We start from the raw sequence: 24687 nt of genomic DNA on the forward strand, positions 1-24687 counted from the left end.
GGTGATCCAAGATGACGGTTTAATAGTTCACTTTGAATTTAATGGCAAGCTGCAGCTTCTGTTTGCTTTCCCTTTTCAGTTTCACACTAAGGTTAACCTTGCGGGATGACTTAATATCCCAAGCACTTGAGCCGAACAATGGGATTTTGCACAATGGGGAGCGAGGTATTGTCCACTTCTGTTACTTTTGCCAAAACTCCACCAAAAAAATAATAATTCTGCCTTCTTACTCAACTGCTTCGGGGTGCAATAGTCGCGGGAAAATCTTATACATGCAGGTTTATGATATTTATTTAGGCAATTTGTGTACCAATCATGGAATCGTAGAACTGGAAGGGACCCCATGGGTCATCTGGTCCGATTCCCTGTAATGCAGGAATCTCAGCTAAAGCATCCATGACAAATGGCCATCCAACCTCTGCTTAAAAACCTCCAAGGGAGGAAGAAGAAGAGGAGTTTGGATTTGATATCCCGCTTTATCACTATCCAAAGGAGTCTCAAAGCGCCTAACATTCTCCTTTCCCTTCCTCCCCCACAACAAACACTCTGTGAGGTGAGTGAGGCTGAGAGACTTCGGAGAAGTGTGACTAGCTCAAGGTCACCCAGCAGCTGCATGTGGAGGAGCGGAGACGCAAACCCGGTTCACCAGATTACAAGTCTACCACTCTTAACCACTACACCACACTGGCTCTCATAACCTCCCAAGGGAGACCGTTTCACTCAGTTACAATAATCTCCAAGAGGTGTGCAAAAAACTCAATGCAATGGAATTAAAAAATAAATAAAATCAGTTAAAATTATGCCCCCTGGAATAAAAAAAAATGAAACATCTTTAGCAGGTGCTAGAAGTTCAACAGAGAAGGACTGTCTGATCTCAGTGGGAAGGTAGTTCCAAGAAAATGAGGCCTACAAGGCTGAACACACGAGCTCTGCATCCGATCCATGGAGGACCACTAACAGTGACTCCCTCTAATTCATCAGTGATCAGCCAGGGATATAAGGAATCAACCCCTTGAGGTATCCTGGACCCAAGTTGTTAAGGGCCTTACAAATAAATGCAATAACCTAGAACTTGGCCTGGTAGCATATTGGCAACAAGTGCAAGTTTTTAAGCACTGGGGTTATGTGCTGGTGATAGTCTGTCCTCATCAATAGTCTAGCTGCAGTGTTTTGTACCATATGGAGCCTCTGGCTTTTGAGGGTAGCCTCGCATGGAACACATTGCCATAATCAAGTCTTGAGACGACCAATGCATGATCTCAGTCCATGATCTGCTAGCTGTGTGCATTGACCGCCATGCAAAGGATCCAGCTCTTGATATTCCACTCCAACTCTTGACACTGGTGATGCTATGCAAAGAAATTGACTTGTGGAAGATTTTCACGGGCTTCCCCCACAGCTCCCAGGCACTGCACCAGTGAGTTTTTTGTTGCTAGGTCTCTGATGTACCTACACACAGTTTTTAACCAAGAAAGCTCAAAAAAACCCAACACTCTTAGCATCCAAGTATGACACTTCTTCCTGATTGGTTGGTAATATTCAAGGTAGAACCCTGAGCTGGGATTTCAGGATTGGATCCAGAGTTAATCATGCTTAGAATCAAGTAGACCCATTGGTTTCAGGTGGTCTACTAGGTGGTCTGGATCCAACGTTCAGTGGGCAACAGCAGCACTGCATGAATTTCTGAACTGGATCTTGTTTGGTTCAGTTGTGTATCCCACACTGTGTTCTCCCATATTTCAGATACTGCAAGACCGTATTTGAGTTATGTTCTCCCCTGGCCATTGAATTCTCTAATTGCACATTGTGTATATCCACAGATCTCTTAAAGTTAGCTTTCAAGGCACGCACAATTTTTCCCCTAAGTCTTGTATGAAGCCTTCCTGATCCATAGGTAGGATGCGGGCTCACATCTCCTTGATGTGTTATCAGTACATATGCAGGGATATTTCAATATAAGATATTCATTTCCATGTGCACAGCTGAGACTGTACAATCCCAGGCAGGACTTGGCTCCATGGAGCTGGGCACGTTGCAATGTCTTGACCATATCTCTCAATTCTTCCAGATGGAGATACAGAGAAATTGAACTGCAGCATATGTTTAGAGCCTTTCTAACAAATCTAACATTTTATGATGCCGAAAGAAAGATAATAGTACAGCTGTTGATTATTTGTTGCATCTTTTGGATGAGAGCCAGCTACATTCTTCCAAGGAAGCATTTCTATTTGATAAACAAGTATATTTATGAAGCACTGAAACTGCAGTATGTTGTCAGACTTGGAAGGCTCCATTCCCCCCTCCCCCCCCCCAGAAAGTGGAGCCACAGCTAAACTTTCATCCAAATTGAATGTATATGACTTTCCCATGCCTGAATACTTGTGGGAAGCCCTGTACATCAACAGATAGATAACAACGTGTGAAGGGTTAAGCCGTTTGCTAACTGCTGGGACCTAGGATCTTAACAAGTCGGATTTGTTGAGAGTAACCTTGCTCTCCCATTTTCCAGTAAAACCACATTTAACAAATCCATCTGGGTTCAGAAAGACATCAAAATCCTTGTAAACTGGGCAAGGGGAGGAAATGTGCAGAGATAACCCCTACTGCTTGTTGAAGCTCACCAGCAGAATGACAGCTCCTATCTTGCCGTTAAAGTTTATCGCTAGCAATTTCTGCCCTTGGCAAATGCATTATCTCAAATAATCAAATTAGCGCATGCAGAAAATGGGTTTCTGACAGAATGCTATTTCTTAATAATAATGTGTGGACCCAAACACGCAGATGTATAGACATAGAAAATATATTTGCAATTAGCTTCTGTCTCGGAAGTTGGACGAGACCTTTTTTGATTCACCAGAGGCTGGCAGCCAACTCGGTTATCTAATTGGATGGAAAACTCCTGCTTTCTTCAATTTGGACGACGTCTGCTTTTGCACAAACTCATTAAATGCAGCTGCGCTTAAATATATAACAGCAGCCGCAGTGAAAAAACCCCAAAACCCAACAGTCTGAAGTTAATAACTGGTCTGTCTTCTTCTCTCTGATCTTTCAGACCTCTTTGATTATGGTTGAAACGTGCCCAACTTTTGTTGAGGTTTTTTTCTCTCCTCTCCTTGGCAATCCACCATCTTTCCCCTCCTTCCTTGCAAGCTGTCCTGTTTACTGTCAAGCTACAGAGCTTTTTATTCCACGCCACCACCCCTACGCCTAGCTAAAGTGCACAGCACCTTTTTTGGAAAAAGATAAATTCCAATCAGTTAGCTGCATCTCTAATGACCTAAGCAGGCTTGAATGCTTTTTGTCCTCGTAAACATTTGGGAAGGACTGAGTGCAAAGGGGGTTTGTTTGCTTGTTTTAAATGATGGGTTTTGCGACTTTTGACCAGGGAGGCAAGTGGGTGGTCATACCCAAATCTGTGCCAGGAGGGTGAGAAGGAACTGGAAGAAGAGGGAGTGGAAATCCAATGACTGGCAGGTACTACTGTGTTGGCCAGGCCTCCATACCCTCCACCACCCCAAGGATCAAAATTGGTCATTTTTTTGGGTCTCAAGCTCTCATGGGAGCCAGCTGACACATGTAAGAGTATGAGACCAAAGAATAAGGTATTTTGGTCTGGTGCAAGCCAGCTGATTCTCTCGAGAGTGCTGGACCAAAAACCAGGACATTCCAGGATCCAATCAGAAGCCAGGATGGCTTTTGTAATTCTGGGATGTTCCACTCAAACTGGGATGGTTGAGCTGTATGGGCCTGGGCAATGCCAATCACCTAATATTTACACCAAGCCTGGTCAATCCAGAGGTTTTATATTGGGTACCAGCTGCAGGGTCCGATGTTGTGCAGCCCAATTCCTTGACGTAAGCCCTTCAACTTTGCTTGCAACTCATTCCTTTAGCCCCCGCCAGACATTTTGCAACTCATAAGTCTTGCACTGGAAATGCTGGCAAATACAAGTACAAATCTATACCTAAGTGTTGTTGTTTACACGTTGTTGTTGTTGTTGTTTCCTGCCTTTTCCCATAACAGGGACTCATTTTTAAGGATCAGCAAGCTGAGAAGGGGACGTGGGTGGCGCTGTGGGTTAAACCACAGAGCCTAGGACTTGCTGATCAGAAGGTCGCCGGTTCGAATCCCCGCGATGGGGTGAGCTCCCGTTGCTCAGTCCCTGCTCCTGCCAACCTAGCAGTTCGAAAGCATGTCAAAGTGCAAGTAGATAAATAGATACCGCTCAGGCGGGAAGGTAAATGGTGTTTCTGTGCACTGCTCTGGTTCGCCAGAAGCGGCTTAGTCATGCTGGCCACATGACCCGTAAGCTGTACACTGGCTCCCTCGGCCAGTAAAGCGAGATAAGCACCGCAACCCTAGAGTCAGTCATGACTGGACCTAATAGTCAGGAGTCCCTTTACCTTTACTTTAAGCTGAGAAGGCTGAGGTCTTGGCCTTGGGTCAGGCAAGCCAGCTTTCAAACTTCTTGTTGATATTGTTAAGCAGTTGTGAGTCTAAGGGCTCACTGACACTTCCCTCTTCCTACTGTTTCCCCCAATGGGGAAACCCAGTCTTTGCTGAATTGCAGCAAACATCAATTGGTTTTCTGCAGATTGATTTTTGATTCAGCAGGAAAGACCGGGTTTTCCTAGGGAAAACTGTGGGACAAGCCAAAAACCTTTCAGACCCATGCTTTCTAGGCATGGGAAAAGCAGAAGTGTGAACAAGTCCTAACCCCTTTGCACATTGTGGTGTTAGTTGTATAAACACAAGGGCCAATAGGTGGCACCGTGCAGGGAGGTTAGAGGAAGCAAATAGGAAAATAAAATTAGCTGTGTTTCACTTCTCCCAACATAACGCCTTGTGCACAATCCCCTTGCTGATCTACCCTAAAACAGTAAAGACGCCTGCTTCGTGGGAGAAAAGCAATGACAAACCTAGACAGCATCTTAAAAAGCAGAGACATCACCTTATCAACAAAGGTCCATATAGTTAAAGCTATGGTTTTCCCAGTAGTGATGTATGGAAGTGAGAGCTGGACCATAAAGAAGGCTGATTGCCAAAGAATCGATGCTTTTGAATTATGGTGCTGGAGGAGACTCTTGAGAGTCTATGGACTGCAAGAAGATCAAACCTATCAATTCTGAAGGAAATCAGCCCCGAGTGCTCACTGGAAGGACAGATCCTGAAGCTGAGGCTCTAATACTTTGGCCACCTCATGAGAAGAGAAGACTCCCTAGAAAAGACCCTGATGTTGGGAAAGATTGAGGGCACAAGGAGATGGGGGCGACAGAGGACGAGGTGGTTGGACAGTGTTCTTGAAGCTCCCAACATGAGTTTGACCAAGCTGTGGGAGGCAATGGAAGACAGGAATGCCTGGCATGCTCTGGTCCATGGAGTCATGAAGAGTTGGACACGACTAAACGACAACAACAAATCCCAATCTACCTCCTTAGAGGGTAGGACTGGATGATCCTTGGGATCCCTTCCAACTCTGTGATTTTATGATTTTCCTCCCTCCAGCCCCGTTTGCCTTAATATTTTTTGTGTAGCTTGAAACAATTCTGGGGTGGAGTTGTTTTTTTTTGGAGAGCGGTGGAATCCACCAACAGGTTGGCCCAGTAAAAGGTATCACCTCAACCTGATTTCTGTTGCAGAGTTGTTCTCTTGTTAAAGAAACTGGCCTTTTGACCTAAACACAAATGTGGCGTCTGCAACTCCAGTATAATTGGCAGTGATGACTCCCAGCTCCAGTTAAATACCAGATTTGGTGCAAGAGACATGAGTCTGAGAAATTGTACTGCATTTGAAATTACATGTGTTTTCTGCATTTCCACCGGGAGGTTCTTCCAATAAAATAAAATAAAAACAAGAAAAGCACCGAATCTTGGTCTGATCATACAGGCGTGTCAGCACAGAATGCCACTGACTGGGTAGTTTCTCTTATGCCATCCTAGAAAATGGGATGCTGTGTAGGCCTAACTGCAATGTTTTATTTTTAATTCATTAATAAATTGTATCTCCCCTTTTCATTAAATTCCTTGCTCTGGGTAGCTCACTCTCCTGCCCTCCCACCACAACTAAACAACTATTTTAAAACTTAAAGAAAAAAAGATGAAGATGAAATTAATCATCTTAATTAATTAAGGGACGCGGGTGTTGCTGTGGGTTAAACCACAGAGCCTAGGACTTGCCGATCAGAAGGTCAGCGGTTCGAATCCCCGCGACGATGGTCTGAGCTCCCGTTGCTCGGTCCTTGCTCCTGCCAACCTAGCAGTTCGAAAGCACGTCAAAGTGCAAGTAGATAAATAGGTACCTCTCCGGCGGGAAGGTAAAGGGCGTTTCCGTACGCTGCTCTGGTTTGCCAGAAGCGGCTTAGTCATGCTGGCCACATGACCCGGAAGCTGTACACCGGCTCCCTCGGCCAATAAAGCGAGATGAGCGCCGCAACCCCAGAGTCGGCCACGACCGGACCTAATGGTCAGGGTCCCTTTACCTTTATCTAATTATCAGATTAAATAGCAACCAAGTTAGAATCAGCCTCTGCTGGAAAATATAGCTGAGAGAGACTGAAGCATTATCAACTTGCAGAATTATCAAGTACCTCTAATGAAACCGTCGTATTCTAGCCAGACTACAAAACCACAGAGAGCACAAAACCTAGCTTGGCAGGTCATGGCCATCAGATGGGAATCATTCCATTTCAGCCCCAAAGTATCAGGTCTGGAGTAAAAGGTTAACAGAAGCAGGCCTCAGGACTAGGACCTAGACTTATGGGAGTTCCCTGTGAAGGTATAATCCAGCAATGTCTAGAGCTTAGCCAAACCCTCACATCCCTCAGTAGGGCCTGATGACTTGTCAAAGCCCAGAGACGGCCTGAGACATCTTGGCACATGAGATGAACCACAAAATGCCACCCCACCAGGGAAGAAGGGGTGAGCGAAGATCTACATCATGAACAAGTTGAGGAATAAAGATCTACTTTGGGATCTGCTGCCCCTCTTGATTCTGCCGCCTGAGGCGGTTGCCTCACTTTGCCTCATGAGTGGGCCTTCCTTGCCTGTCCTTCTGGTGAAATTGCAGAGAACTTTTACTCTGTCTTTCCCCTTGAATATTTCTTTGGAAGCAAACTGGCAAGAGTGGCATGTGTCCCAATTCAGACTCTGAAAAGTCTGCGTTGCCTCTCCTAGTTTTGACCCTGCTAAGGGTCCTCTTCAGAGACCTCTTCGGGGAGTTTGTGTCTCAGATTCCAAGTCCGGTGGATTTGGAGGCCATGATATCTATTGGGCAAATGGCCCCAGCTCAGAAGTAGTCCTATGCTTACTTACCTGGGAGTAAGTCCCATTGAACTCAGTGCGGTTCAGTGTCTGAGTAGGCATGTACATGGTTGCAGAAGCTGCTAGTACTTGAGTCACAGTGGTAGGCCAATCTTTGTAAAATGACTGTTGCTGATGTACAGTGGTACCTCTAGTTACGAACTTAATTTGTTCCGGAGGTCTGTTCTTAACCTGAAACTGTTCTTAACTAGAGGCGTGTTTTCGCTAGTGGGGCCTCCTGCTGCCACTGTGCCGCCGGCACACAATTTCCGTTCTCATCCTGGGGCAAAGTTCTCAACTTGAGGTAACTCTTCCAGGTTAGCGGAGTTTGTAACCTGAGGCATTTGTAACTCGAAGTTACCACTGTATTGTGGTTCCGGACCACCACAATAAAGCAAATGTCACAATAAAGTGAGTCACACAATATTATTATTTTTAAAATTCTGCAGGGAGCTCCTGTGACTCCCATATGGTCATGGTGCATATACAGAATGCAAACCGCTCACCCTGTGACTCTTTTACCTGCTGAGGGCATCCCCAGAGCCCAAACAAGCACTGGGATGGAAGTCTAAGAAGCTGGCATGTAAGCAGGAGTGGGCACAGAACCTGCATGCATACACAATTTGTTTTGTTTTGGTTCCCAGTGCATATAAAAGTTATGCTTACACTGTACTGTAGTGTATTAGGCCAGGTGAGAGGGGGGAAAACCCGGATCCATCCCTAGCCAGCTCCACTCCCCAACTGCCTGCAGTTGTACCTGCATCCTCATAAAGAGGTGCAATAAAGTGAGGTATGCCTGTACAGTTGTATCTTGGATCCTGAACGCCTTGGTACTCACTTGTTTTGGCTCCCGAATGCTGCAAAATTGGAAGTGATTGTGAACTTTCTTTTGGAACCTGAACGTCCGACGGGGCTTCCACGGCTTCTGATTGGCTGCAGTAGCTTCCTGCAGCCAATCAGAAGCTGCACTTTAGTTTCCGAATGTTTTGGAAGTCGAACGGACTTCTGGAACGGGTTCTGTTTGACTTCCAAGGTACGACTGTTTATCACCCTTAGTGCGGAGGGGCATATGTTCCAAATGCAACAAATGAATGGATACACTTGTAATGTAAATGTAATTTGGAATGTGCCAAACAACGAAATTGCTCTGTTTCAAGTAGCAGAGCTGCAGATCCGAAAACAAGGGAACATGTTTGAGCGACTTGGCCATAAGGCATATTTATAAAACAAGCAAGAGCACAAGACACTGACATTCAAGATGAAACCAGTTCTGCCCAAGGTTTATTTAAAGACAAAGAAAGATTCGAGAGCAAGGGGAAGGGAAGTCCTGTCAGGGAAAGCCCAGGTGAGAATTTGTATCTGAAGGAGGTGCTTGAACGTAATAACAGAAGAAGGGAATTGGATGCCCAGAGGAAGTAAATTCTGGTGCTAGGCAGCTGCAGCGGAAAAGGAATGTGCAGGAACAGGAAAGGTAATTTTAGATTTGTTTACTTAAAATACATGCCTATCCCCAAATTAGCTGAAAGCAGTGCACAAAAATAAAATAATGCAATTTTAAGATTGCAAAATCCCACAAATAGAACATAAAAAATAGCATCTGCTGCTAAAAGAGAAGGAGGAGGACTTAGGCAACTAAATACTAAGGGAGAAAAGAGGATCTTAGAGCCCTTCAGAAATCCTCATAAGAAGGGTAGTTTCTTAACCTCATCAGGTGATTCTGAATCTTTGGGGCCTTGACAAAAAAGGCCCTGCTTCCAATTGTCACCATCTTAACCAGGCTGTAAATTTAGGGCAGTGAAGCCTGCTTGATAGGACTGCCTCAACTGGTAGGCAAGCTCTTTTAGGGATAAGAGTCCCAGGCTATGAAAGTCCCAGACCACAAATGGCTTTAAAGGTTAAAACCACAGAACGAAGGTTTTGAGGAGGAACATCCTTCAAAGGTCAAGTGGCCAAGCAAGCAACATTTGCAGGGGTTTTATTCTGAGTCGTACATTGGGCGCAATCCAAAGTAACTGGAACTACTGCTTCAAAGTATAATCATATTTGCTGATAATCTGAACCTATGCATTGGAAACTAATGAGTATATCTCTCACCCAATAATCTAGAATAAATAAGCTTCCATGTACTGAATGCAGCAATGGGCTGTATAGTCTTCGAGGGGACGAGATAGATTAATTTTCTGCATAGACAACCTAATGCTTCATCCTGCAAAACCTCAGCAATTTGCCTTTTGTCCCTTGCCATTAAACTCAAGTAAGGTGACATGTGTTTCTGTAAAAACCATCCCATGCTGCAAAAGTCAGGTAGTTTGGTATTTTTTTTAAAAAAGCCAACACTGAAGAAGACTAGCTATCCTATCAACAACCTCTGGTTTTCTCCCTTTTTAATCCACAGGAATAAAATGTGCAAAATGTCTATTTTTGCCTTGTATAGTTCCTGTTTGATGGAGGGTGGTTAAAAAAAAGGGAACCATCTTCCCTTTTGTACTTATTTTCTATCCTCCTGTCATGAGCAGGAATCAAAACTGCTTTCAGCCATGACCCTGATGGGACATCCCACATGACAATCGGGGAGAGTTTTGGAAGTTTTTGTAGCTGATCTGTTCCTATGCAGCTCTCACTGCTAAGACTGCACAGAAATCATAAATAAGAGGATTAGAGAAGAGAACGTATCTGAGCACTGGGAAGTACAATCTCCAGCGGAGATCCCCGTGAAAAGCTCAGGAATGACCTGAATAGGTGGCAGCATCTAAGTCCAAAGGGTGGCACTGGGGGTTAAACCACAGAGCCTAGGGCTTGCCGGTCAGAAGGTCAGCAGTTCGAATCCCCGCGACGGGGTGAGCTCCCATTGCTCAGTCCCTGCTCCTGCCAACCCAGCAGTTCGAAAGCACATCAAAGTGCAAGTAGATAAATAGGTACCGTTCCAGCGGGAAAGTAAATGGCGTTTCCATGTGCTGCTCTGGTTTGCCAGAAGCGGCTTAGTCATGCTGGCCACATGACTTGGAAGCTGTACGCCAGCTCCCTCAGCCAGCAAAGCGAGATGAGCGCCACAACCCCAGAGTTGCCCGCGACTGGACCTAACAGTCAGGGGTCCTTTACCTTTATCTTTAGCAGGGAGGCTGAATGCTGCAGTAGTCGACTTGAGAAATAATAAAATTGTGTATTGAAAAGTTGGGAGTCTCTGTAAATAGAAAAGAGCAAACTCCTTGCTATATTGACAAGCTGAAAGTGGAAGGACTTTGCAACCAGATGGACATATTGGGGGAAAAGAAGAAGTAAACAGTTTCTCAATATTTTGATCTTGAGAACAACAACACACCCCCCAAACATGTTAAAGTGATTCTGTTGAGAGAGGCTGAGGAACATGAAAATCCAGAATATTGGTTTTGGCAGAGTTTTCAAGGGAAATAGGCAAACAATAGAAAGTTGGACAAGTGAAAAGAGAGGAAGATAAGAAATTGCAGTATTGTAAATCCTTAGCACAGGTGTGATATTAGAAGAAAATGAGTGGATAACAAAAGCAAAAGGGAGAACATCAATAATATTTCATAGTGAAGGATGAGCCAGTCACCATAAGGTTAATTCTTTTTTTCACACTGAAATTCCACTCTCTTTGGAAATATCTATGCAACTTACCTGGTGGTGTTCAAGTCCACATCGGAAATCTGCTTAGCTTAAGAGAATCATACACCCTCAAACATTGAACTGACTGGTGCAGCTGGCTTTGTCTACATTATTCCAGTCCTGAAAGAGGTTCGCCCTACCTGTTTGCATTTGGGGTGCTGTTTGATATTTACTTTCAAAGCCCTAATTGGCTTGTGAGCCAGCTTTGTTGGTTAAGGAGTTATCTGTCAGTTTCATCTGGTGCTTTTATTCTGGTTGTGTTTCATTGTACTGTTCATTTCTTCATGCTTGTACAACTGCTCAGAAATCTAGTACGATGAAGTGTGTTATGTAACTGTTTTAAACAAACGAATGACGGTGTGCCGGAGGCTACATGGGAAAAAAGACAGAGAATTCAGATGATTAAGGTTGCAAAACAAGTTCCATTATGGTGTTGTAACAAAATTATGTCAGATATACACCTTTCTCACGTCAAGCCATGTTTAAATGTTTAAAGTCTAAGAGCTTTTGCTAGGGAAGATGATGGGAGAAGCATTTGTGTTCTGTTAACAACTGAATTATACAATGGAAAGTGCATGGCGAATGGGTGGGGTTTTTTTTGGGGGGGAGAATGTTCTTTTGGAGAAATAACAGCTGTTTTTGTGAACACAGAAAACTGACGAGTAAAGAAAACCTGCCTTGTAAAATTCAAGGGCTTGGACAGGAGGAAGTCAGTAATGAGGAGAGGATGTTAAGAAGGGAGAAAAAGGCATCACCTGCTTTATCCATACATGTTGAGGGAATTCAAAAGTTTGGGCTCCAGATGTTGAGCAAAACCCCAATTTGCAGGAGTTTCCTGTCAGTTTCCACTAGTAACATTAATTTACAGCCACATGAGAGAGCACTTTGGTCCGTCGCCAGTTCTATCTTTGCATAACTGCAAATGGAAGGGAAGCTCTTGCAGGCAAGCAATCCCTTCCAGAGGAAGATTTGAGATTAGGAGATATCATCTGCCTGGTAGGATTAGTCAGCTCACACTGGCGGGAGCTGAAATGCAAAATTCTCCCTGCATCCAGCGAGTTTCCCATAAAATGGGGTTGACTTAGGGCTCCATATTAAAGGAGATGGATGGCAAGGGGGGACCAGTTTGAAGCAAGTGGCTTTCATATTGGGGAGAAATGGTGGCGCAGTGACAAGGACATATAGTTTGCATGCAGGTTTGATCCCTGGGGTCTCCTTAAAAGGCTCAGCAGGCAAGACTAGTAGATAGATGGACATTTTGCCCCAATATTTTAAGAAGAGGACTCTTTATAAGAGGCTCCTGAAGGACCAGGTCAGGAATAGCTGGCAAGGTTTCCTGTAAGACAGATTGCCTCCTGCTATTACACTTCCTTGGCAGTGTGTAGCCACAAGGGAGTTTTCAAGGGCATTCTGGGGAGTATTTATGGAGGCACACTGTTCAATGAGAACTGACCAGGCAGTCTTTTTTTTCAAATTAATCAATTAATTGTTATATTGTTGTGCAATCATTATTACTATTATTTGGATGTCTCACCTACCCTAAGGCCCCAGGGTGGTTAAAAAGGTAAAGGGACCCCTGACCATTAGGTCCAGTCATGGCTGACTCTGGGGTTGTGGCGCTCATCTCTCTTTATTGGCCGAGGGAGCCGGCGTACAGCTTCTGGGTCATGTGGCCAGCATGACTAAGCCGCTTCCATGAGCAGCTCATGGAAATGCCATTTACCTTCCCGCTGGAGCGGTACCTATTTATCTACTTGCACTTTGATGTGCTTTCAAACTGCTAGGTTGGCAGGAACAGGGACTGAGCAACGGGAGCTCACCCCATTGCGGGGATTCGAACCGCCGACCTTCTGATCGGCAAGTCCTAGGCTCTGTGGTTAAACCCACACCGCCACCCGCGTCCCTCCAAGGCGGGTTACTACCATTTAAAAACACAATGGTAAAATCAGATAAAACTATAATCAGAAAAAGAGGGTGGGCCATAAATCTCTCTCTCTCCCTCAGGTGTCCATGGCTAGGGAAAAGAGATGTGTCTTTGGCATATAATGAAAGCTCCTCGTTCTGGAGGTCTGTTCTTGACCCGAAACAGTTCTTAACCTGAGGTACCACTTTAGCTAATGGGGCTCCCACTGCCGCCGCGCAATTTCTGTTTTCATCTTGAGGTAAAGTTCTTAACCCAAGGTACTACTTCTGGGTTAGCGGAGTCTGTAACCCAAAGTATTTGTAACCCGAGGTACCACTGTATAGAACAATGAAGGTGGCAGATGGGCCTCTGTGGAGAGAGAATTCCACAGCTTAAGGGCTGCCACAGAGAACGTCCTGTCCTGGGTTGCCAGCCCCCAAACTGTGCCCAAGAACTTTTTACAACATGGCAAGGTTTTCGAGGTGGCCATGCAAGTCTCCCTCCGACAGCTAAGTTGACATGGGAAAGGCTCCCTCAGAGTTTGAAAATCACTTTTCTGTGCTATTCAGAGCAGATCCTGATGACCAAAGGTTGAAATAATTCTGGGAATGCCACAAAAAAAAAAAAAATGCTTCCTCATGTAAAAGCTTTTACTGGGTTTAATTTTTTTTTTTTTACACTAGCCTGGTATTTTACACCAGCCTGATATTTTGTAAGAGGGCAGGTATATAAATACTTTTATAAATGAACAAATAGTCCCTGACATTGGGCCTTGCGTCAGGGCCCACCTGTGCTGATGCCTCCTCTGGGTCCTTCCTGGAACATATGTCTCAGATGGACACTGCGAGTGCTCCAGGATAATGTGGGAACTTAAGATGGTGGTTTGTAGCTACCAAGCAAGCTTATGTGTAGGGGGGTATCCCACTAACATAGGGCAAAGACCCACAAAGGGTGTCCCTCAAAACTGCAGCCAGCCCTCACTGGTGTCTAGCAATATTTATTGTGTGGAACTTTGCCACCACATAGTGAGTCTTCTTCATGTCTTGGCTGTACATTCCTAGTGACCTCTGGGGGTCATGAAAAAAACTCTGTTAATTAGCCTTAAAAGGAGATCTTGGATTTACGGTATCCTGGATATTCTAGCAAAGGAGATGGTTATCTGCCATTGTAACTCCCATAGAAAACTCTCCTCCTCCTACGCTTGTAATGTCCTAACATGCTATTTTTTTGCTCAGCCCGATTGTGTCGCATGGGTAGCTGCTGCAGTTATATTTAGGGATGTTGCTGGCCAGCAGGCAGTGGGTGCTTTCACACAGCAGCTTGTTGTGGACTTTGTGCTGCTTATGTCCAGAACTCTTTCAGTGTGTCCACACAAGATCATCAAAATGCCCACCTGTACTTTGTTTAATCTGGACTTTCTCTTACCATGCAAAATCTGATAAGTAAGCCTAACCAGTTGTACATTTGCAGTCACTCCTGGTATGGAATCTCTTGAGAACATTTTGGGGTTTTTTTGGAGGGGGCATTTGTCATCCATGTGGTGATGTTTCAAATGGGTGGCCTGTATGCTCCTCACATGAGATTTGCGCAAGGCCTGTAATCATAAAAAGAAATGTTTTGGGCTGCTTAGTGCTTTGAGTCATATATATGTGAATCATTCTTTCTCAGTCTTCTTTCCCAGCTTTCTCCAACTGATACTCAACTTCAGCTAAGGCACCCAGGGATGGAGGGGAGTGGATCAAATTAGGCTTGTGCCTCTTGCTGTTTTTCCAAGCTTCCACAAGAGTACTGATGGACAAATCTGTCCATTTTGGTTCTCAAAGTTTCCCATTTTTCCAGGCTTAAATTCAGTTCTCCACGTTTTTTTCAGCTACTTGATTCTGGTGAACTCCTCATTGAAAATTCATCAGCATTTGAAGTGCAAATGTATCCTAATAAACACATTTTTTCATATGTAGCTTTAACTAATGTACAGTACTTTTGCAAGCAATTTCCCCCAGTACATGTTATTTTCATTTAACATGTGCTCTTTTATGCACACTTACACCTAATATACGCACTTTTGCACATCATATTTGATTGGAGATGTGCAGATTTCAAAGGAAAGCTGTGTTTCGGGTTGCATATTGGTTTGAGAAGTGTGAATAGGTAGTTTCTGATTAAAATGCAAACAAACAAACAAAAATCAAATCTCTCTTCCAAGAGTCCCCTGCAAAGCCCACAATCAAGTGAGCGGTAGCACATCTGGTATGGGGGGAGGGGCATGTCATTCTCCTATTGGGGTAGTTTGTCCACCTTTGGTCCCCATCCTGCACTCAGCTCTCACCTGTGGCTCCTAGAAGTTGTCAGTATATGACAGTGGCCACACCCCAGTTTTGACTGGCCGGCTAAACCAGTTGAGGGTAGCTTATGGATCTCAAACCCTCAGTGAGTTAGGGACTTGCCCTGCATGTGAAGACAGGCTCTGGGGGGTTGAGCGATTGAGACCAGTAGCGGATCCAATGGTCAAGAAGGCGGTTTCTGCATGTGCTGTAGAGGGAAGCAAGGGGCAGATGGGGCTCCTCAACCTGGGAAGGTAGCCCATCTAGGAGGAGGAGGAGGAAGAGGCCAAGAGGGGGGTCTTTTTGTCTGGCAGCCCAGGACCTCTATACACACTGCCCAGGCTTGCACCCTAGGGAGGTCACTTTGGTGCTGTTATTGAAGTGGTTTGATTTCACCCCGGAGGGGCACTCCATTGTATCTTGAGACGGACAGATGCCAGCAGCTTGCCCCGTACAGTGGTACCTTGGGTTAAGAACTTAATTCATTCTGGAGGTCCGTTCTTAACCTGAAACTGTTCTTAACCTGAGGTACCACTTTAGCTAATGGGGCCTCCCACTGCCGCTGTGCCGCCACCGTGCTATTTCTGTTCTCATCCTGAAGCAAAGTTCTTAACCCGAGGTACTATTTCTGGGTTAGCAGAGTCTGCAACCTGAAGCGTCTGTAACCTGAAGCGTCTGTAACCCGAGGTACCACTGTATAAATAAGAAAACTGACCAAAGCAGAGTGCAATATTAGTGATGCAATATATTTTCCACAGGTTCAAAAAACATGTCTGATGGTATTGCCAAGTGGAAATGGATGTTTTGGCCTCGCTTTAATTATTAGGCCACGGTCTATGGAAACAGCACGTTAATTTTCCAGTACTCGGAATCAAACCAAAAGCCGACATCTCACAGTGTGCTTTATTTTATTTCTCTCTCACACAAAATTATCTGAAAACATGGAACGTTTAATGGCAGCATGATTTATGTCGACTTTAAAATAAAACGATGTGATTATTTTAATAAATGGTAATATACAGGCAAACATTTTTTTTTAAAAAAACCATTACATACAACATCCAAAACACGGAAATAAACTAGATCTGTGTATTACAGCAATGCTGGTGCTAATTAAAATCCAAACAGAAGAAAAATAGGAGCACGGTCCACTTGCATGGCTAATCTGCACAGCTAGCCTGCTTGCAGTGCACTGGGAAGTAGCAATTGTGTGAGAGGCTCCAATTTCATCATCAAGCCTTCCTCTCTGCTCAGTGAAAGTTACTTGTGCTTGCAAGTAAATGTTTGCAAGGTGCATAGAGGGATGGCTGGGTGGGGAGATGAGAGAAACATACATAATGTCCCATGATTGCTGCCTGCATGTGTGTGGATAGATGGGGAGGGAGGGAGGTGGTAGCAGGCCTCCGTTGAGCCCTGCTTGGAACATCTGTGCATCACTGTTGCAGCAGCCCTTATGCGTGGACCTTCCTTGATGGTTTAACTGAGGGAAAAGCAGACACCTTTGCAGGATTAAGAGAGTGTTCCAGCGTGGCTGGATGTTGTGTATGGATGAAGCTGCATTAACTTTAAGCAGTTAAAAAAAAACACACCTGCTAATTAAATTAACTCATCTTTTGTTTTCTCTCAATCCAGTTAGAAAAGAAAACATTGCTGCTTTCAGAAATGTTTCAGCCTTCCTATTTATGCAAACCCTGGTGGTTCTCTTTGTGGAATGAAGCCCTCCAGCATCACCCGCTGCCTCTGAACATGGAAGGTCTGTCTAACTCTCCCACGAGAACCCAAGCTATGTACGTCACTTCCATTTTGCTGTTGTTGTTTAGCACTGGAAAGTAGTTAGTGGCCCGTCATACCACAATGATCTGGGGTCAAATGGAACCGGGTTTGCCCCCATAACTACTATTGAAAAGGGGCTTACATAAACCACAGTTGCATAGCCATTCGATGTCTGCAGAAATGAATCCCCAGTGCCAAATCAGCAAACACTTCTGATCCACACAGGAGGTCCAGGGTCAAGCTGTTTCTTCTTCTGCATTACGGCCCTGGCCTTGTGATCAGAAGGACAGTGGTGCTCAGGGAAGGGGTGATGGGTAACTCTTCCCACTTGCCGTGTTCCCAGTGGAAATCACTCCCCAAAATCTGCTAGCAGACTTGGCGGGGAAGCTTCCATTGGCACTTAATGGAAGCTTTCCTCCTAGGGAAGCAGCTGTAGATAGGGATGGGACAAGGCTGTCAGCTCTGATTTCCAACCTTAAGTCCAGTTTGTCACATTGATAAATCTGAGATACTTTTAGAAGTCCTCACAAATATTCACCAGCATTTTAGGGCACGCTTCTCCTAATGTACATGTTTGTTTGCTTTGCAAGCCCATACATTCCCCATACTTGATACATTTTGGTTGGAGACGTGTGAATTCTGAAGGATAGCTTGCGTTCCAGTTCGCATATTGTTTGGGGAAGTGCAAATTAAAATGGAAAAAGCTTCTCTCTCATCCTTAGCTGTGGGTTAGCTATTTTCATCAGAACCATGGAGGAACAGGGAATGGTTCACTTTCCTCCCCGTCCCAGTATCAGTGAAAAATACGTATGTCAAATACATTCAAACAGTTAAGATCATTTATAGTTTGGTCCTTAGTAGCCTATATAGGGTAAAACAAAAACCTCCAGAAACAAAGCTGAAACCCAATGCACTCTGACCCATTTGTCGTTGAGAGCCACTCTGCCATCTTTAGATGCTGGCTTCATTACACCTGAAACTGATGAAGAAGGGAAGAGGGGTGCCTGGGTATTTGCTAGCAGCTCAGTGTTAACACTGGAGCAGCACAGCTCTGGAATATGAGCATGCGAAACCTAACCAAATTGGTTTGTGTGTGCAGGCACTGAGGATTCCACTCTCTGTGTGTGTGTGTTTGTGTGTGTGTATTTGGGCAGGATAGTTTGGTCCATCTTCCAGGGCTCTTTCTTTCTTGAGGGAATCTTCAGTGCTTCCTAGGAAGCCTGCACACAATGTATTTGGCCAGGGAGGGCCGTTCTGGAGGCATTTTCTTACTTCTTCTCATTCACAGAGACCGCAAAAGCTTCACTGTTAACGATCTCCAGCAGTTTCACATGGTGGGACCTGTGGCACGGTTAGAGCATGGTGCTGATAACGCCAAGGTTGCAGGTTCGATCCCAGTATGGGACAGCTGCATATTCCTGCACTGCGGGGCGCTGGACTAGATGATCCTCAGGGTCCCTTCCAGCTCTGCAATTCTATGATTCCTTCTATGTGCAGTTATTTTCTCAGCACTGTCATTTTTTTAGAACTGGCCCTTCAGAACTGGGTTATTACGCACAAGGTTAATGGGAGCCAACTTGGTTGAGTGCATAAGTATAAATGAGCACACAAGCAAGAGACTCCTGTGGAAACGTCAGTTCTGCTGTGGAATTATGGCATGGCTTAGGGAGAGTCACTTGAGTCTTGGTTCCTTGTGCAAGGAGAAAGTGCTACTGATTCGATGTTTTGCAGGGCTTCCCCACCCCTAAACCAAAACAATGTACCAGGTGAAACCGGGAAAGGCTGCCAGTCACGGTGAAAAAGCTCAGGGAAAGGGCAGTTTCAAGCTTTTATATACATTCAACCTTTCTAAATATGTTTAACATGACTATTAGCAGTATCAACTGTCCTTATAGCTAGTGCAGCCACAACACTGTACAATTCTGCAGCAAAGATGGGAGGAGGGAACACCGAAGATCACCTGCATAAAATATAGACTATCAATAGCACACCTGGCCTTCTCTGGCATACACCTATTACGATACTGTGAAGCCCAGCGGACAGAGACACAATAAAACATCAATTGTCAGCATCTACCTAAATGCCTTGTAACGTGACTACTTCAAATTACACCTAAAGCAGCTTTGAAAAGTCTCGGAACTGGGTGATGCCACAAAATAAAACTTTGTTCAAAGAATCATGGTTGAATAGCAGCACAGACATATCATATAGTTCATTCTCATTACCATTTCATTTTGACAATTGTAAACCTTCAGCTTAAAAAAAAAAAAAGGAAAAAAGACCCAATTCTTCTTTGCTGGTAATGTTTGAGGCCCGGAACCCACAATTTACGATGAGGAGTTTGCAGCTACCATTTGAAGCGTGCTAAATAGAGAGCTTGAACCTAGCTCCATGTTGCGTTGCCTCTGTGCTGGGATGGCACAGAAGAAGTGGCACCAGGGTATGGGCATCGCACAGAACAGTGGAAGGCAGAATTATGTTTGCTTTTGTTCCATCTCTGCCACTTCAGATAATGCAGCTGCTTAGGGTCACGCTGCCCAGCCTATTTGCTGGCTCAGAACAACGAAAGCTGCTGTCATCTTGACCCATGCATAACGGTTGCCTTGCACAAGTTGGGAAGTATGGCACCAGATTCTCTGCCTGCCAAGCATGTTGCAACAGTTCAAGGGTAGATCTTGGTACAGATACAGATCCTGGGCACAGGATGCCTTTTCTTCTCCCATGTCATACTGTAACATGTCTCAGCAGGTTTAGGATGTGGTGCAGTACTGGTTGTTCCCATGTTGCTATTGTTCCTTATCACACCCTTAGGCATCGTTCTAGGGCAGTGTCTTCAGTCTTGGGTTCCCAGATGCTGCTGGCGAACCGTCAAGAATGATGAGAGTTTTGTAATACAACAGCATCTAGGGACCCAAGATTGAAGGATGCTGTCCTAGGGTATGTTTGCACCGTGAGTTGAATTTAGGGCCTACTTCAAACACATATGACCATTAGTTATCGGCTGTGATGATATATGTGCATACTCGCCACTGACAGAAATTTCACATAACTTGATGCCAACCCAAACAACAGTACTTTACAACAGAGACAGATTGCATATTGAACGGGACAGCCTCATCTTATGCAAAGTTAGGCATGCTTAAACCACTAAACACACCTATCCTAGCATAGAACCCCTGGGCTGTGAGAGTTGCTAAGTACTAAGCAAACAAATGAGGAAAAATCAAGTGATATGTGAACCAGCCCTTGGTGAAGTTATTGGCATGCAACACTGATGAAAACCATTGAATACTGCAGCTTCACTGGCGCATGGAAACCTATGCGTTCTGCAGCACATAGGTACCTCCTTTGCAGCATAATTACTTGGATTCTCAGAAGGATGTGGTTTGTTAGATAATTAATTCCCACCCCCATATGTTGTTGTGTTGTTTTTTACTCTTCGGACAATGCAGTAAATGTTAGAAATATTTAAAGCCGTTGAGTCCCATAGGATGAAGGTGAGCCTAGCTTCTTCTGAATTGCTCCTTTTGAAATTTATTCATAAGCATTTCAGCTTTTGCAAAGCTAAGCATTTCAACTTGGTGAAGTTACACCCATGGTATCGAGGGTACATAAGTTTGAACAAATGCCTTTATACATTTATTTCCGCCGTGAAGCGTAAAAGCTTAGTTCACTGTCGCTCCTGAAATGACGGGTACAAGTGCCATAACTGTAGAGTAGCTACAGCGATGCTGAGATGCATTAACACACTGGGCACACTCCCCAAGGAACTTTTCTTGCACATGCTCCATTTTAATGACTGGGAGCTGAACAAGAGTAGCTCCTTGGTGGATTCTGCCCATCTTTTAAAAAGCAGCTTTGAAGACATGATATAAACTACAGCCTTAAGCAATGAAAATATTACATTCCCTAGATTTTTTTTTGTATATAATGCCACAAAATTAAGATATTTCACTCAGATCTGATAAGCCTTCTTCAGCTTTCTTTCTTTCTTTCTTTCTTTCTTTCTTTCTTTCTTTCTTTCTTTCTTTCGCTTTATTTATTTATTTATCTACCTATGCCATCTTAAGTGTTAAAGCAACTGTACTTCAGTCCAGATATTTATTATTGGATGCATATTAATGTATAAAATCAATTTCTGTACAGTTTTATAAACAGAAAAATAAAATAAAAAGGTGAGGGTTTTTTTAAAGATGGAAATTTACAGAAGTCAAACATGTCCACCACATCTAAATTAGATTTTGTTCCTTTGGGGCATGTATTGTTTAAATAAAATAAAAATAAAAAGCCCTTGCATTAATATGGCCCAAAACTCATTGGCTGGATCCAAAGAACTAATGGAGAGTTGGCTTTTTGTATATGCTGAGACTTTTCTGGCTTCCCACTGCAACATCACAAAACTGCTCATGAGGCCTGGTGGGGAATCACCCACCCACCCCCCTCCCCGTGCAGAATCCGAGGGCAGATCTACACTCGTGGTTTATAATGTTAAGAATGTGTTATTAAAATGTGGCACCAGAGGGTGCTGCAGAGCAGTGAACCACTGGCAATGGAAAACAGCACTGAATGTTACATAACGTTATATTTAGTAACGTTTATCAGATCAATGTAGATCCAGCCCTATGCTGTAATAAGGGCTGATGCTAGAGACAAAAACTGTCCTGAGCATGCAGGAAAGCAATTGTGTGTATGAGTTTCTTTTGACCCCTTGGCCTTTTCCCCACTTAATGTATTACACTGATATCAACAACTGGCCATTACGTCAAAGCATCCAATCTAGAGTTGCCTTTGTTAAAGTGGTCGATATATTTGAATACATGACCAGAGGTGCTTCTAGGCGGGAGCTTAATTTGCTAAAAGGTTATTGAGATATCACAAACATGTCATTACCAACAAGTTTCTCCCCCTCTTATTGGACTTTCCTCAGAAGGGGTAAATCTCTCTCTCTCTCTCTCTATATATATATATAGGTGGGGGTGAATACAGACATGTTTGCACGCATGTTTGAGAAGCACTGAACCCACTGTAAGCACCCTCTTGGAAGCACTGAGGAAGAGACCACCCTGCCAGTTCTTTGACTTTAGGGGTTGAGTCCACCTCAGGCAACCCAACCCCATTCAGCTGTAACTTGCTCTTAAATACCTTCAGCAATGAAGATTCTGCAACACCAGCCTCATAACAGCTCGCCTGGTCAGTGTAGGTGACCAGAAATTCCTTACAAGCAAGTCAGTGGCCTGGCAGAACAAGGACAGCTCACTCCACCAATGGTCTGCTTGGGAGAAGGCTATTCATTTTACTAGCTTGCTGACTGGCTAGTAGCATATGACCCTCCCCCAGTAGCCAGCATGGAAGAATGGGCTACTAGGCCCTTAGTAAGCTAATGCTTCTTCTTTTTTGCAGGCTAGTAACTTCTGTTATTTACAAAGCTGCAGTACACCAAGAAGCTCTCAAGGGACCCACATCTTTGGGGAAGCCCACCTCCTTGCTGCTGTCACCACTGCCCATTCAATTGCCCTTTTCCTCTAGATACAATCCACACACCTGCCCAGAAGGAGAAGGCCAAGGGAAGCGAATGGTGCTTCTTTTTCTGCTGTCTGCACACCTGGGAGGGCAGGTGAGCTCGCAGCAATAGCCAGGTATAGGGCCTGGGGGCTCTGGTTGTCAGCAGTGGGTCATGGCAGGCTCTCAGCGATGCTCAACCACGATGACAGCTGTGCTCCTAGTGATCTATCTCATGCTACATGTTTAGGATTTTTTTAAAACAAAATAAGGTACTCTCAGAAAAGCGGTGTTATTAAGTACTCTGCTTTCATCTTACTGAAAAGGATTTTAAACAAGGATTCCCCCCTCCCTCCCCAGGTTTCCATACAAAAGGCAATAGGCACCTTAGGGAACAGGATGATGTCTGTGAGCCTCTGCAGATGGAGGCAATGGATGCATTCTTGATCCTTTTGAAGACCGTCTTAAAAGAAATAACCAGGACGCAATACTATTGAGGGGAATAAAGCTCCACTTAAGAGAAAAATAAAATGCAAAGAACTTAATTTGGGGGGGGGGTGGTCCGTTTTGATAAAGATGGTGGATCCGAGCTAATCTCTTGTCACCTGATTTCAATTCTTGGGCCTCTCTTGGCTTCGAGATGTATTATTCAGCAACCAACGTGGATTGCTTTTAAGACCACCACCCCACCCTCCCCGGCAAAGAAGAAATCAGAGAGTAAAAGCAGGATCAGCTGTGGGTAAACTCTCGCTCCAGTGGGGATGCGAGCCAGAACATCCAGGCTCCAGGTCCTGCAAGGCAGGTGGCAGGCACTTACGGTTTCCTGATGGCCGCGTGGTAAAGTGAGGATTGAAGAATATACTCTATAAACAGAATACTTGTTCTGCAGTTCCAAAGTTATTTCATTTCAAATCGTTGCTTTGAGGATGCACAAATGGTATCCTCCCAACCATGACCTATGGTGGTGTTGAGTGGCACAAAACAGTACATATCAGGATGCTTCACAAGTTGGGATGAAATCGTATTCCCAGACGTCAGCTTTGGGCCTGAGCTGAAGAGCTACATGGGCTTTATTACTGGCCTGAACCTCGCGTCGTTTCTCGCTCTGGATAGGTACCATGTCAAATTGCTATATCCCAAAGGCGTTACTGGCTTGAAATTGCTGCCATCTCATCCATGCTGCGATTTACTTCCTCCTTCAGTGGGCAGAGCAATAAACTGCAAATTTACACCTCTGCAAGTAGCCCATTTACTGTCTTTCCTGCAGATAAAACACCTCGGTCTCTTGTGCCCTATAGTCCAATGTGATAAAAATAGTCTTGTCGAGCGGCATTTTGCAAGAAAGCTGAAGATCTTTGGAGTGTCCTTAAACTTTCGTTATAAAGATGCATGTGGGTATAACTTGCAGAATTTCAGGAAAATAGCAGGTTAAATGTAAAATATCTTCAATAAATAACTCTTCTCCTGCACTGTAAAAAATAAATGAATATTCCCTTTGGCAGTAATAGCTGATTTAATATTTAGACAGAAAGATACTTGGCTCATAAAATAATAGCATTATGCTACAGGAAAAACAAAACAAAAAAAAAGCTCTCATGCTTTCTGATCCTCTCTTTTCAATTAAAAAAAAAGAGACTTTTTCATCAGTTCGCCACAAGTTGGTTGAAGTCACTTATGCCCCAAATAAGCTCCAAGGGTAATGCAGGCACCAACAACAGCCAGACTCAGGATTGTCTTCAGGGGCAGCCACGAGAAATCGAACAAAGGCCTCATGTTGTTGCTGTAGAGCTCCACAAAAGCATCCTAAAGCAAAAGAGAGAGGGGGCAGGATTATTTGTTTATTATTAATAGTCATAACATGCCTTTTCACCCTGTAATCCCAGAGTGTGGTACCTGCAGGCACAACAGGGAAAATTAAGTAATGAGCTATGCAGAAATGGCAAACCTGACAACAAAATCAAGAGACCAAAATGACGAACTTTTCAACAGAAGGGTTGGACGCCTTCCGTGGACTATTTGGAAAAGTGAAATCGCAGGCAGGATTGAGGATACGAGCAGCGGAAGTAAGATGACAAAATGGTTGCATTACAGGGATTTTTAGTAATAAATGAGAGCTTGAGATACAATGCAGTAGAAATAGGTTAGAATAAAAATTCTTTGGAGGTTTGGGTGGTTAGTCAATATATGAAACAAAGATGTGTGATTATTTGATCTGAAGTTTTTATCTCTCTCAAATTAAAACAACATACTGCATGAAACTTCAATTAAA

General features: G+C 44.2%; 1 protein-coding gene across 3 annotated transcripts in view; it reads right to left on the reverse strand.

The window, feature by feature from the left end:
• BCL2 (BCL2 apoptosis regulator) overlaps positions 1 to 24687 on the reverse strand; it is a 194193-nt gene that overhangs the window by 34779 nt on the left and 134727 nt on the right. Inside the window, exon 3 of one of the 3 annotated variants that reach the window (XM_083623924.1) lies at positions 16032 to 24221. The exons of the other annotated variants lie outside the window; for them this stretch is intronic. Within the exon in view, the coding sequence (XP_083480050.1) occupies positions 24087 to 24221 (135 nt within the window). The 3' untranslated portion in view covers positions 16032 to 24086. Of the gene's footprint in view, positions 1 to 16031; positions 24222 to 24687 lie in introns of those variants that run through there. 3 annotated transcript variants of the gene reach the window in all.

The sequence above is a fragment of the Podarcis filfolensis genome (genome assembly GCF_964270895.1).
Source record: "Podarcis filfolensis genome assembly, chromosome: 7".
Classification (NCBI taxonomy): domain Eukaryota; kingdom Metazoa; phylum Chordata; class Lepidosauria; order Squamata; family Lacertidae; genus Podarcis; species Podarcis filfolensis.